At 42.9% G+C, this 15,970-nt stretch overlaps 1 protein-coding gene across 1 annotated transcript; it reads left to right on the plus strand.

The window, feature by feature from the left end:
- The first annotated feature begins 478 nt into the window (after positions 1–478).
- On the plus strand, positions 479–6,365 carry LOC134186962 (cytochrome b5 reductase 4-like). The gene is made up of 13 exons (XM_062655066.1): positions 479–532; positions 2,107–2,294; positions 2,367–2,424; positions 2,479–2,575; positions 2,647–2,676; positions 2,777–2,893; positions 2,950–3,090; positions 4,343–4,483; positions 4,546–4,638; positions 4,712–4,766; positions 5,126–5,215; positions 5,841–6,002; positions 6,078–6,365. The coding sequence occupies exons 2-13, from the start codon at positions 2,182–2,184 to the stop codon at positions 6,127–6,129; spliced, it is 1,149 nt and encodes a 382-aa protein (XP_062511050.1). The 5' UTR covers positions 479–532; positions 2,107–2,181; the 3' UTR covers positions 6,130–6,365.
- The last annotated feature ends 9,605 nt before the right edge of the window (positions 6,366–15,970 follow it).

Genomic DNA, 15,970 nt, shown 5'->3' on the forward strand with positions numbered 1-15,970 from the left:
GATACATCCAGCAAAATTTTTGCAACGCCACGCCCATTTTATTTACCGAGGCAACTGCCTCGGCTGCCTCATGCCTAGTTACGCCACTGCAGACAGACAACACAGCGAAGTAAACTAAGTACGGTACGGGTTAATTAATTAGATAATTAAGTGGACGACCAGTGAACGAGGTCACGCACGCAAGCCAAATTCTAAAATGATGTTTGAGGGAAACACAAACTGTGTTCGAAACTTACACTTTGCGTTGCTCTCTCTGTCTCTCTCTCTCTCTCTCTCTTCACTCGTTCGACCGTCCGCTCTGAAGACGGTCACACACCTAAACACATTATACTTGCATACATCAATACATTGGGTCACATTAACTAACTAATTGCCTGCGTAAACAAGCTGTATTGTATGCATGTGACCTGCGGATCGACAGAAACATCCGATCATTGTCCAGCGGTTGCGCGTTTTGGTCAACTCGCTTCTCGATCTGCCTTTGCGACCGGCCAGCTGTACAGTACAGGCGTGGATCCAGCCAGTTGCGACGGTATGGCGAGCATTTGTGTTGAGGCATTCGCATTTTCTCGCATTCTACGAGACAGGATAGATAGCATGCATGCATGCTAGCTGGTACTGTGTACCGCGCGGTGCAGTTACGCTCGAATTCCTGCATTTGTGCGTGCGTGGAGGCTAATTCTTTGCGCAGAATTGGTTGTGAGGCATGCAGTATATAGAGACGACACGTTTAGCCTGCAACCATCAAGTGTAACGTAATCACGCAGATCAATGCACGTCGGACTGTGTGGGCTTGTCTACTAGAAAGTTGGTGGCCCTAGTCAATCACGTCGTTGGCGTGTAATTACGAGGGTATAACGAGATGTCTCTATTAGGATGTCGGTCGTCCCAAAAGCCCTAGAGTGTCTGCGTAGCAATGTAGCAATGCGAAAGCGTATGGCTGCGATGCAAATCTAATCATTGTTTTAGTGTGGTCCTAAGTTCTCGACATCTACTTATACGTAATTACTAATGGGGCATCGAGAAAGTAGAGTATATATAGCTATATAGCGCGCGCTAACCTGACTGTGCTTTTGTCTTTTTCATTAGGGTTACGTGTAGTAAACTCTTGTTAGGAAAATGGGTAAAGTAAATGGCTAGTAGGAACAGTAACGATTTAGGGGGAAACGTGGCAGAAACTGAGGTGTGTTGTGGTGCGCATGCACGTGATTATTGTCATAGTGCACGATTAACTTAGATGTTTCTAGAAACGTTTACTGTTGTCAACCTTATTTGCTACTTAAACACATTCCTTGCATGCATGGCTTGTTTGCCTTTGGTGTGGTGAAGATGGAGTGAGTGGTGAATTATTGTACTACAGACCGATTTGTCAGTTAATTAATTAATTAAGGATTGCGTCTAAAGATTGCCCTTTTGAACAAATTAATATTAATTTTTAATAAATTAATATTAATTTTTAATAAATTAATATTAATTTTAAACAAATTAATATTAATTTTGAACCCAAAAATTCCTGACTACACCGCTGCCAGTCGTAGCGCACGCAATCAATAATTGATATGCCATGGCGCCATAGGGATGTACACAGAGCATGTACAGTGTATACTCTGGGACTTACCTGCCCGGTTGGTGGTCGCCCAATTGAGGGTAAAAACGTCACTTCTCTACTAAGAGGGTGATGACGACATAATAGGAACCAGAATGATCTGGTTGAGCACAACACATAATAGATTGTATTACTCACACACACACACACACACACACACACACACACACACACACACACACACACACACACACACACACACACACACACACACACACACACACACACACACACACACACACACACACACACACACACACACACACACACACACACACACACACACACACACACACACACACACACACACACACACACACACACACACACACACACACACATAACACACACACACACACACACACACACACACACACACACACACACACACACACATGTACACATGTACACACAACTACTGCTATTATCCGTTGTGTATACAAATAGTTTTCTTATTAAATCAAATTATTTTGCTGTTCGTTCGCGTTGCAAGTGTTTAGAGCGAGCTAGAGGGCAGACCTCGTTTTTTGGCATTTGAACACGACTTGACGCCTACGTCACTCATCACAACGAGAATGGGCAATTGTTTATCTCGCGACGACAGCAAAACGAACAGCTACTCACCAGTGGCATTAGCTGTGGGAGAGTCAAAGAGTTTCAATGGTGTCCAAATTGTACCCGAACCAGTGTTAGAGATTTTACATTATTTACACAAAATATCAATCAATCACATCTCAACAGTCTTCTCTCTCATGTTTAGCTACAATTGGCATCAGACTGAAGCTACGACAATTATATCTCTAGACTCCAATTACAAGGTGATTTGAATTTTTGTCAAATTTTTATCGGACAATCTCAGTAAATTTTTGCAGGAACTGCGTCCAGAAGACGTTGTGATCAATGTCAGTAATGGGGTGCATCTAACCATTGTCGTCTATCTCGGATCCATGTTGTACCAATTATCTGGTGGTAAGACACATCATTTTGCACTGCAATTTTTTACATTAAATATTTAATATCAATACATCTCTTGCTGTTAGAGATTTATGCAACTGTCAGTGAGATGTCAGGTGAGACAGAGTAAATAATTAATGTATTTGCTTGTTCCTGGACTCTTCCTTGGATCAAGTAGTAAACCTAACGTTTTCTTGACTCATGCTTGTGTTACAGTTGATTTTATTGACGGACGTTGTGATGTGTGCTTGACAAAGTTTGAAGTTTCTCATTGGTCTGCCTTGCACGGTGGTGCTCCACTGGCAGTGAAATTTGCGCCCAAGAAGAAGTTTGGTATTGAATGTCGTTTAGAGCTTGTGGAATTAAAGCATGTCGGGATTGTGGCGTAGAGATGATGTACTGCTCGTGTGCTGTGAAAGAAGTGAGGCAGGTGACTCACGACACCAAGATGTTTTTGGTGGAGTTTCCTTCTCTGGCGTACGTGTGTGTTCCCTTGGGACATCACGTTTTCATCAGACACGTGGCGGAAGGTATATAGGGATTGTAGACAGTTGAGGATGCAGGGCGTGTGGTTAGAGGTGGAGAAGTTTGCGCTAACAGACAGACAGACGCAGTGGCAGGCAGACAGACAGACAAAGAAAGGGACAAAGAGACAGACAGACAAACATGTTCTTGACAGACAAACAGACAGACTGACAGACAGACTGACAGACACACCGACACAGAGGCAGACAGACAGACTAAAGAGACAGACAAACAAACAAAGGGTTCTTAGGGACATACATGCAGACAGACATATTCTTGATCAAGCAAAGGGACAGACAGACAAAGAGACAGACAGAGAAACATGTTCTTGACAGATAGACAGACAGACAAAGAGACAGACAGACAGACAAAGAGACAGACAGACAAACAAAGGGACATACATATAGACAGACATATTCTTGACAAACAGACAGACAGACAGACAGACAGACTAAGAGATAGACAGACAACCATGACAGACTGACAGGCTGACAGACAGACAAACAGACACAGAGGTACCAGTAGACAGACAAAGAGGAAGAAAGACAAACATATTCTTGACATGCAGACAGACTGACAGGCTGACAGATAGACAGCTATAGACACAGAGGTAGATAGACAAAGAGACAGACAGACAAACGAAGGGACATACATACAGACAGACATATTCTTGACAGACAGACAGGCAGACAGCCAGACAGGCAGGCAGACAGACAGACAGACAGAAGACCACCTAAACAAACAAACACACACACACACACAGACACAGAGAGAGAGAGACACACGCACGCACGCAAGCACACGCACACGGACTGAAAGACGTCTAGATGTAAGTTGGTTTAGTTAACAGGCAATACTCTGAAAGAGTTTACCATGCAATTACAACTTATACTAACAGTTTGACTCCACAGAAAAGTCACTACTCGTTGTCTCTGATGTTTTGGCGATTAATAAGGCTCTTGCTAGTCGATCCAATCAGGTCCGACACGATTTCCCATGTCTGCATGCTCCGTTTTATTTGGCAAAGAGAGGCTCAGGTTTAGTGCGGCTTCTAAACGTAAATAATTACAAATATTTATTTCTATTTTTAATTAAATATTTCTACAATTATTGAAGTATGGTCTTAGAGAAAACATCGACTAATACCCGGAACTGTTGAAGACATTTTTACTAAAATAAAATTCTTTATCATCTATTTTATTGAATTAATTAATTAATTAATATAAGAACAAACAGATAGCATTGTTACCTGTACAGAATACGAAATAGTTCGACCATACAGTCCTGTCGTCAACCTTGAAGGAGACCGAGGATTCGAGCAGGGACGCTCCATTCTACTGCTGATCAAGATCTATCCATCCGGGTCTCTCACTCGACTTCTCGCTCACCTAGCACCGGGCAAGATTTTTACCACTCATTCCAACTTTTTCACTCCATCACTAAACGCGTTTGTTTTACAGGAGATTCGATCGAAGTGAGTCGTCATGAAGGAACTTTTACAGAAGAATGCTTTCACCACACGGACACTCTGTTTCTCATCGCGGCAGGCACTGGTACACATTGCCTCTGATCCGTATACATGCATGCACACAAAAATACAAAAATATTAACTTTCTGGGGGTTTAGGCCTCACTCCGATGACGAAATTAATTCGCAGATTTTTGGAGATGGGTGAATCGAAGTAAGCTTGTGTGTTCTCTGCGTTAATTAATTATTTCGGGTTCAAGTGCAGTATATATAGCAGATTGGTTTAAGTCTTTTTGTTTGTCTGTCTGTGTCTGTGTGTATATCTGTATGTCTGTTTGTCTGTTTGTTTGTCTGCCTGTCTGTCTGTCTGTTTGTCTGTCTGTCTGTTTGTTTGTCTGTTTGTTCGTTTGCCTGTCTGTCTCTTTGTCTGTCTGTTCGTTTGTCTGTCTGTTTGTTTGTCTGCCTGTCTGTTTGTTTGTCTGTTTTTCTGTTTGTCTGTTTGTCTTTTTGTTTGTTGGTTTGTCTATTTGTTTGTCTGTATGTGTGTCTGTCCTGTGTTCGTTTCTGCTCTAGGCAGGTGAAGCTCTTGTGCGCGAACAAGACAGAGGAAGATCAAATAATGGAAAGAGAACTGACTGCTTTGCAAGAGAGCTCTCACGCAAGGCAAGAAAACTTTCTTGTTAACTGTCTCGAATTAGGGTCTAGAAACACGACGGACGAAAGACAGGCAGCTAAATACACACTGATATCACTATGAAAATCAGAGAGGTGCAGTGCAGTATATGATATCCGCTTCTAGCGTCTACCAGGCGCGTACCGTGACGCAATATTTCTAGGGGTGCATACAATCTAGTCCGTCAGAAAACTAATATCAATTTAGTTGATGCTCTGCATCAAATCAAGGCTGTACATTACATTTGATTGAGAAATGAACTGAATCTGTCGAAGATAGTGTCGCAGTCGCACTACCGTATTAGTATACCATGCTGTCCCAATGACTCTGACTGCTATCTTGTCACATGACTTGCCACACTCCAATCTTTAGTGACAGACACACACAAATTTCTAGCTTGTATACAGTTCGGCTATAGTTTGCTTACAATAATGTCGATCGAAGCAAATACCCGGTAGTCATGCCAACTGCAGAAAGAGAACGAACCGTAACGCATGCATGTTACTGTCCAATTAGCTAAAATGTATTACTAACTTTGTAAGTAAATTTTGTCTTAAGTTTAGCAATGGTTACTCTAAGAATCAACTGATGGTAACAAGGAAGGTCTAATCGTAGGTTTGAGGTTCGCCATACTTTGTCGCAGTCTTCTGCTACTTGGTCAGGCCTGAAGGGGCGAGTAAACAGAGAGATGCTACAAGAAGTCTTCAACGCGTCCGAAGGAAAGGAAATATTTGTTTGCTATTGCGGAAATCTGCCTTTCAATATTATGATGCGAAGGCAAGTAAAGCAGTTGGGCACGATATGTCTGCACCAGTGATTTATAAATTTCTGTTTTTGATTTGCGTTTCTCAGGATTTTACGAGGGTTTAAATTTCCAGAAGATCACTGTCACCTCTTTGGTTGATCGGGTTCTGATTGGTCGTTTATCTGATTTGCTTTTAGAAATCTAGAGAAATAGAGAGAATTAGACGGTCACATACGGGTTACAATGCTGTTTGGATGACTACGTATATACCCGTATATCCGGGTGACAATGTTGTTTCTTGTGGATTTGTCGATTTATATCGAGGCTTTGAATGTAAAGATGAAACTTTATTTGCGAAAATTTGCACAAAAAATTATTCAAATAAATATGTTTACGACGTACATGTAGTGCTGTAATGAAATCGCATGCGTTTGCCATATTGTGCGATTATGCATGTCGTGCCTATTAATGATCGACGTCTAGCTGAGTAAAGACATCAGTGATTACAAAGACAAGATCATTGTCTATTTGGAGCTACAATCTCACAATCTTACGTAAACTAAACGACTTGAGAAGGTATCGTGCTCAATGAAGCGGATGTATTACTAGTAGATACCGTCACACATGCTGCATGCATCCAGACTCGCGCTTTCGAACCAATCATGCAGATGAAACATGTACGCAAAGGCAAAGAGCTTCGCATGCAGTCACGTCAACCTATCAGAGTGACTGCATCTCGTCAAGAACGATCCATGCATTACAACACAATACAGTCGAGCACATTTGACAATGAATTCTATACATAGTACGCAGCTTTTTTCATAGCGTTTTGACATGTTTTCGTAGGCGATCGGTGCATGTCGATGCAAGCGTTCGTCTCGTTGTAGTAACGTTTGCAATTAATTAATGATATTGGCGAGGTCATGCAGACCAAACATATCGTTGTCGATTTCAGTGCAATGTCTGGCTTCCCTGTCAATCATAACAAGCGACTGTCGATCGATTTCAGTGCAATGTCCGGCTTCTCTGTCAATAATAACAAACGATCGACATTCACAGTGTGACATCATTCATTCCTTAGGCTGAACGCATTTTGTGAAGCCATCTTGATCTCGATGAATCATCAGATCAGACAAAGATCCGTCTTTGCTGTCTCTCTTTGTGTGACTTTCCTACTGCATGTTGCTGTTTCTACCAACTCGACTTGTCTGACGGTCGATTCGAAGTCTCTGCCACGGCTATGTTCGTTCCGGTCTGTTTGTCGAGAGAAACGGTGCGCTGAGCGCAGGAGCGTGTCGGGCGACGGGCAGCATTTGGAGTATCGCTGCGCCTGCGACTCGCTGTGCGAGCTCTACGGCGACTGCTGCGACGGAGCGGAACGCTGTCCGGTCAGTCTGCCATCTGATGTTGAGGTAAGACTGTGTGCATGGCGTCGTCTCTCTAATGTAAGTATTTAATTAAACGTTGCACACGATTTCGTATTCTGTCTAGCATGCATGCAGTTGCGAGGTGACACTACATGATACAACATCAATGTATGCAATGCGATCTAGAGTAGTGTACGTAACAGTAATTAAATACATACATTTTTACGTCATGAAGTCTTGGTCAGTACGAAATGCGCGCTAAATTTGTATTTGCCACTCATTGAGTCAACATCCGGTTATTAAAGATGAACCATGTTAGATTTGGGGTAAATCACACACAAATTAATGGTGATACTAAGATCTATTGAATAATAACAATGAGTAACTAAATCAGTGCGGTACGGTACCAGCTATTTTATCAACAACGACAATAGTCCCGTATGCGATATGCGCAGACACTATACATCCCCACTAAAACTACATGTCCCAACCTAGTTTGTTTGAAAACTTCCGCGTTGTCGTTAATAATTGACGTAGAAGTGGAATGTGCGTCGTAGCGGTTTCTGTCGAGATAGGAGTAGGCATGCACAGTAAATGTCGTCCCAGTTATTGTTAGCTTCTAGATACGTCAGCTCAGTAGCATGGCATTTCACGGTTTATTTTTGAAAATTAGCAAAACGTGGAAAAGGCATTCGTTGCCCGTCAATTCTACATCACTATGCATAAAGTTGGGGTCGTCACGTGGGCTAATTGCGTAACTCATGCAGTATAGTAAGACAAGTTACAACTGAGATAAGCGATACCGTGATACAGACTTAAATAATTTTAGTCATATGCATATTCTTATCTTATTTATCTATACTTGTGTTATATGCAATTCAGGACAAGGTTTTTAATCTTACTTGTGTGAACCCATCAAGTTCTCTAGAGATGCCTACAACTGATCCAGATCCAACATTTCATATGTTTGCACATTCTCCCTACGGTTTCTACATGAGATCAACATGTGCTAGAAAATGGAAGTCTGACGACGCCAGCGAAGCGATCAGACAAAATTGCGAGTACGTCAATACGTCGTCACTCTACGTTTCCAATCCTGCGTCGGTGACACCAGTCAGTACACGAGATATAACCTACAGGAACGTCTACTGTGCCGTCTGCAATCATGAAAACGCCAGCGACTACGTTCACTGGCAAGTACAGCTCTACTGTGACGTCGGCGATCAAGACATAAAGATATTCAAAGACAACATTACGATGCACAAAGTAGAACAATACTGCAGTATCGATAAATTCTCTCCACCAAAAATTAAACCCAGACTTCTAGATCCTCTTTGACCTTGCATAGCTACAACCCTTGTCGACCAATGTTTACCCTACAACCGTTCGTCACTAGATGAATACAACTGGCGGAAAAGTCGCTGCGAGTCCTACACTGATTACATCTTTCAACCTCCAATTGGACCCTACTTCAAGAACATCGACTGCGCACTGTGCAATAACTTTCACGTCGAAGAACTAAGTTGTGAAAAGCAACAGAATCGTCATCATATGATTACGGGGGGTAGTAATAACTCATTTTCAGCATTGCTGGGTTTCAGTGAGAACGGGAAAATGACGTTTGAAGCGTTTCACTCGACGACCGTTTTGGATCGATGTCAAGTCGGACAGGTCTTTGACACGACAAGAATGCAGTGTGTAGATCTCGTCTGTCCGCCAGGTCTCCATCTAGACCGACACGTCTGTCAAACATCTCTACCGATTGTGGTAGCGGTCCAGTTTACTTTACTTTCCAATGCAACGAGAGAAGAACTCAAGAACATTAATACAATCGCTGGTCCTTCTTTTCAAGACAAACTTCACACAGAACTGGAAAACCTGTTAGTCAATGCTTCTGTAAAAGAAGTGAGCATCTCTGCCATTAACTCCAGTTTAGTAGTAGACTCGTTACTTGAAGTGCCCAACAACGACAACACAACTGCACAAGTTATTAAAACAAACATCAAAAATATTCATTTTTATTATGCTGGAATTTGGTTCAAATCCGCTCCTCGCTCTGTCGGCGTCGCCATACAAAATCCTGCTAATCATTTAGAGTGTGACGATTACATCACCATCAACGAATCCGAGTACCAAATCTTTACCAACAAATCCCTCCTTCACACTACCAGCAATACTCTCCTCCAACCCTCAGACTACGTCCTCTCAAACGGCACCATCATTCGATGCAACCGATACAATCGAACTTACACGAACAACGTGACGATCTCTTTCGACGAGTGGGACCATACCAAGACCATCCCCTTTGTCTTGACCGTCGCCTCCGCCGTCCTCATCTTCGCCGGCGTCTCCCTCTTCGTCACCTACATGCTCTTCGAAAAACTTCGAACTCTGCCCGGAAAATGTACGATGAACTATGGACTCGCTATTGCCATTTCGCAGATTTTCTTCAGTCTTGCGCCAGTAATGACGGCAAACCAGGACGTGTGCACTGCGATAGGAGTATGTTTTCACTACTCTTTGCTTTGTCAGTTTACGTGGTCGAGCGTCCTGGCAACCAACTTAATCAAAACGTTTGTCTTTAATCGGTTATTACACAATGCGCAGTCAAAGCAATCGCAGTCTCGCACCTACACTCTCTACTGTCTCTACGGATGGGGAGCTCCGATCGTCATATCGACGACTGCTCTCATATTGGATCAAAAGACCGACGTCGATATCTACTTCGCAAGCAGCTACATGTGCTGGCTGCAACCCGAAGACGCAAATCTCATCGCCTTTATGGTACCCGTCGCCGCAATTTTGACGTACAATCTTATTGCTTTCGTCTTCGTCACGTTTTCCATCTGTCGTCTGTCTAGTGCAGGATCTGCCGCTCGCAGTGAGATGAGAGACACGAAGGGTCGATCGGCCAAACAAACGAAGATATTTCTCGGTACGTTCAGCCTTCTCAGCTTCATGTGGGCTATTGCATTTTTTGCTATTATCGACGACAAGAGTGAATGGTTGTGGGTCATTTTCTCTGGCGGTTGCATCCTGCAGGGAATATTTCTCTTTGTCGTCTTCGTATTAAACAAAAACGTACGATGTCTTTACGCCAATCTGCTGCGAAATTTATGGAAAGCGCGATGCACGTGCTTCCGCGATAGCTTTCGAAGTACGCGCCTTTGGAAAACTATACATTCGATATCGATGAAAGAAGTAAAAGGGAAATCTGCTAGATCGACGAGTAACCTCAATATTGTGACAGAGACGTCGTCCTAAGTGATATAGAAAGACATGTATGCAGTGTAGTCGTATGATCTGAGTTGGTTGTGCGCTAGCACAAAGCTCATCGCTAACTAGTATTATGATTGTTTGCCTACTTGAACGCTAAGCTTGTATATACACTAAACTGCTGTACATGTATATTATGTGAAATGTGAAGATAATGGTTTGAGTGATGATATAGAAATTGTGCGCAGAGTAGAAAGCGTGATGCATAGACTTTGTATTGACAATAGTTTGATAAAGAATACGTACATTCTCAAGGTCGGATCAAGAAATTTTTAAAGGATTCAATTAATACATGCATGGGCATGGCCATTAGCTTTATTTTATGAGAGCTGGCTGTGAGTGTGTGTGAGTCTGTCGGCATGTCTCTGTCTATATACGTACCTGCTTATCTCCAAAATGGCGAGTTGCAGCGCCATCGAATTTTGCTACGTACGCCGAATTGATCGAGTTTGACAGTGAATGTGTCGTCGTTTCCAGTGTTCGCTTGGGCCGGCGCGATTTCTTGCGATCAAACCCGCCTTCACTCGCGCACGAATTTCTCTATAGAACGACGCATCGGAGCTCCAGCAACTACCAATTTCGAACTGCCCATTATGACCTCGCACGGTGCTCACAGAGGGTGTCGTTTATTGCCGGCGACGTCGATAACAACAAAATATTTTCAACTATACCTGCATGGGTCTTTAAAGGCCTGTTCACACTGGCAACTGGATCGCGATCCAACCGCAACGCTGTCCACACTTGCAACTCGATCGCGATCGGTTGAATTCAATTAGAAATAGTGGACGTTACCTTCACGTACGCTACGCTAGTAGTTGGAATATCTAGCACTCCTCACTCGTCTTTGTTCTCGCTCACCTTACGTCGCTGTATCAACGCTTTCACAAGCAAAGAAACCACACATACACATCGGTCATCAGTCACGTGATAGCGAAATGAGGCGGAGGTATCGTTTTCAAAGTGCAGTGTGGACGCTCGCTATCCCGATCGGCAGGATCGCGATCCATTCTGGTCTAGTGTGGACAGGCCTTAATTAAACTATACGTCTACCTTCATTTGCCCGTGCATGTACGCGCGTCAAATACTTGCCACGTTTCCTACACCTGGTTACTACCACGGCAGCAACGTTTTCAAACTGACAACGTCCAACAAGACCGTCGAAATGTTTGCGGGACGAACCGCCGATTTGCTGTATCGGAACCGATTGTACGTGTGATAATAAGTACAACTGCACGTGACTTGCAAGTTTCTGCTTCCCTGGGATATAAGCTAAGACGGGAAATTCGCTGCTAATTTTCGGAAACGGAAAAATTGGTTGCATTTTCGTTAATTAATTTTTGTAACTAACTAGCACCTTTCAGTTAGTAACACCCAGATCTGCAAGTAGTCTGAATGCAACTTGCACTGCTTGTCTCTAGAAGTTCTCAAGTAAAAATCCAGACTTCAAGACTCTAGAGAACAAAATAATGGAATCAATCTTCAGAGTAGAGAGAAGTAGTGATTCTCGGGACAGAAAATCAAGACAGCAGCTAGCTCGCTAGTATGTATGCGTAGTGATACTTGTTTATGCATTGCTCTGCTGCTGTTCGTATATCTGTATATATATATATATATATATATATATATATATATATATATATATATATATATATACTAGATCCATGCCCCATTCTTCGGACGGGCATACTGCATAGCGGTTTGACGGAAGAGACGCATTGTGTGGACACATCGCGTACAATCTTTGTTGCGAGGTCGCAGATGTGATAACTGAATTCGAATCGGGCTTGTTTCGATAGAAATCGACACACTCCCCGTGTAGCGCTTGCTGCAAAAAAACCTGTAGGTTGGACTTGGTGTAAATGCAATCAGAGTTTGGAGAGAAACGAAAGCGCTAGAAGAGTAATTAATTAATTAAGTTCCGTCGGCAAGAGACATTCGATTGCTTGAAGCTTTGCGAAGGACGACGACGCGCACGGTTAACACAGGACTGGTGCGGGCGTGTGTTCGCATAAACGCGAATGTGCAGCGTTTGCTTTATCGAAAAATTTTACACTGGGGTTACCCCTCCAGAAGAGACCCGGTCAATAATTTTTTTATTTTTACCCAAAACTTTCTCTTTTTGTGCTGAGTGTGCTTGCCGATATTGGTTGCGAACAGACAAAAAACGAGACCGCATATGGCGAACACACACACACACACACACACACACACACACACACACACACACACACACACACACACACACACACACACACACACACACACACACACGCAAGCACGCAGTTTACCATGCAATTACAACTTATGTTAAATGTTTCACTCCACATAAAGTCACTACCCGTTGTCCCTGATGTTTTGGCGATTAAGGCTCTTGCTAGTCGGTTTGCGTCTCTCAGGATTTTACGAGGGTTTAAATTTTCAGAAGATCAATGTCAACTCTTCGGTTAATCGGGTTCTGATTGTTCTTTTATCTGATTTGGCTTTTAGAAATCTAGAGAAATAGAGAGAATTAGACAGGCACATACGGGTTACAATGTTGTTTGGATATTAGATGAGTACGTATATACCCGTATATCCGGGTGACAATGTTGTTCCTTGTGGATTTGTCGATTTAGAGTGAAGCTTTGAATTTAGAAATGAAACTGTAATTGCAAAAATTTACATAAATTTTTTTATTTAAATAAATATGTTTACGATGTACATATAGTGCTGTAATGAAATCGTATGCGTTTGCCATATTGTGTGATCATGCATGTCCTGCCTTTCAATGAGCGACGTCTAGCTGAGTAAAGACATCAGTAATTACAAAGACAAGATCATTGTCTATTTGGAGCCACAATCTCACAATCATACGTAAACTAAACGACCTGAGAAGGTATCGTGCTCGATGAAGCGTATGTATTACCAGTAGATATCGTCACACATGCTGCATGCATCCAGACTCGCCCTTTCAAACCAATCATGCAGATGAAACATGTACGCAAAGGCAAAGAGTTTCGCACGCAGTCACGTCAACCTATCAGAGTGACTGCATCTCGTCAAGGATGATCCATGCATTACAACACAATACAGTCGAGCACATTTGACAATGAACTCTATACATACTACGCGGCTTTCTTAGCGTTTCGACATGTTTTCGTAGGCGATCGGTGCATGTCGATGCAGGCGTCCGTTTCGTTGTAGCGACGTTTTCAATTAATTAATGATATTGGCGAGGTCATGCAGACCAAACATATCGTTGTCGATGTCAGTACAATGTCCGGCTTCCCTGTCCATCATAACAAGCGACTGTCGATCGATTTCAGTGCAAGGTCCGGCTTCTCTGTCAACAATAACAGGCGACAGTCACAGTCTGACATCATTCATTCCTCAGCCTGCACGCATGTTGTGAAGCCATCTTGATCTCGATGAATCATCAGATCAGACAAAGATCCGTCTTTGTTCTCTCTGTGTGTGTGACTTTCTTACTGCATGTTGCTGTTTCCACCAACTCGACTTGTCTGACGGTCGATTCGAAGTCTCTGCCACGGCTATGTTCATTCCGGTCTGTTTGTCGAGAGAAACGGTGCGCTGAGCGCAGAAACGTGTCGAGCGAACAGCAGCACTTGGAGTATCGCTGCGCCTGCGACTCGCTGTGCGAGCTCTACGGCGATTGCTGCGACGGAGCGCAACGCTGTCCGGTTCGTCTGCCGTCTGATCTCGAGGTAAGACTGTATGCATGGCGTCGTCTCTTCAGTGTACGTTGCACGCGATTTTGTTGTATTTAGATAGAAGTATAGTATTCTGTGTATAGCATAGACGTGTGGTGAGCACAAGCGCCGCCCTTTGCGAGGTGACACCACATGATGCAACATCAATGCATGCAATGTAATCTTGTAGTGTACGTAGACTAGGATTACTACATGCACGTCATAAATGTTTGGTGAGATAGAGTACGAAGCGTGCTCTAAATTTGTACTCGCCACGCAACATCTGGGTAAGATGAACTACGTTTTAGCAATTGGGGGAAATCGTACACAAAGTGATGGTGATACTAAGATCTATTGAATGACACTGAGCAATAACAACTAACTAAATCAGTGCGGTACGGTACCAGCTATTTTAATACAACCACAGCAGTCACGTATGCGCTATAAGTAGACATTACATTCCCACTAATACTATACATGTCCCAATCAATTTGTTTGCAAAATTCATGGTTCTCGTTGATTGACTTAGAGATGGAATGTGTGTCGTAGAGGTCTCTGTCGAGGTAGGAGTAGCACAGTAAATGTTATCCCAGTTATTGTTGGCCTCTAGATACGTCGACTCGGTAGTATTTTCACGGTTTATTTTCTGAAAATTAGGAAAACGTGGAAAAGACATTCGTTGTCCGTCAGTTCTACATCACTATGCATAAAGTTGGGGCCATCACTTGGACTAGTTTGTAACTCATGCAGTAGAGTAAGACAAGTTACAACTGAGATCTATACCACAATACACTCTATCTTAGATAATTTCAATCATATTCTTATCTTAGTTATCTATACTTGTGTTATGTGCAATTCAGGACGAGGTTTTTAATCTTACTTGTGTGAATCCATCAAGTTCTCTAAAGATGCCTACAACTGATTCAGATCCAACATTTCATATGTTGGAAGATTCTCCCTACGGTTTCTACATGAGATCAACATGTTCTAGAAAATGGAAGTCTGACGACGCCAGCGAAGCGATCAGACAAAAATGCGAGTACGTCAATACGTCACTGCACGTTTCCAATGCTGCGTCGATAACGCCCGTCAGCACACGAGATGTAACCTACAGGAACGTCTACTGTGCCGTCTGCAATCACGAAAACGCCAGCGACTACGTTCACTGGCAAGTACAGCTCTACTGTGACGTCGGCGATCAAGACATAAAGATATTCAAAGACAACATTACGATGCACAAAGTAGAACAATACTGCAGTATCGATAAATTCTCTCCACCAAAAATCAAACCCAGACTTATAGATCCTCTTCGACCTTGCATAGCTACAACCCTTGTCGACCAATGTTTACCCTACAGCAATCGTTCGTCACTAGATGAATACAACTGCCAGAAAAGTCGCTGCGAGTCCTACACTGATTACATCTTTCAACCTCCATTCGGACCCTACTTCAAGAACATCGACTGCGCATTGTGCAATAACTTTCACGTCGAAGAACTAAGTTGTGAAAAGCAACACAATCGACATCATATGAATACAGAGGATAGTAATAACTCATTTTCCCCATTGCTGGGTTTTAGTGGAAACGGGAGAATGTCGTTTGAAGCCTTTCATACGACGACCGTGTTGGATCGATGTCAAGTCGGACGGGTCTTTGAAACGACAATAA

The sequence above is a fragment of the Corticium candelabrum genome, chromosome 11 (assembly GCF_963422355.1).
Source record: "Corticium candelabrum chromosome 11, ooCorCand1.1, whole genome shotgun sequence".
Taxonomy (NCBI): Eukaryota; Metazoa; Porifera; class Homoscleromorpha; order Homosclerophorida; family Plakinidae; genus Corticium; species Corticium candelabrum.

Coding starts and splice junctions, on each gene's coding strand:
- LOC134186962 (XM_062655066.1), top strand. CDS start 2,182: ATGGGCAATTGTTTATCTCGCGACGACAGCAAAACGAACAGCTACTCA. Junction 2,576..2,646: donor GTTGTACCAATTATCTGGTG/GTAAGACACATC, acceptor TCTTGCTGTTAG/AGATTTATGCAACTGTCAGT. Junction 5,216..5,840: donor CAAGAGAGCTCTCACGCAAG/GCAAGAAAACTT, acceptor GTCTAATCGTAG/GTTTGAGGTTCGCCATACTT.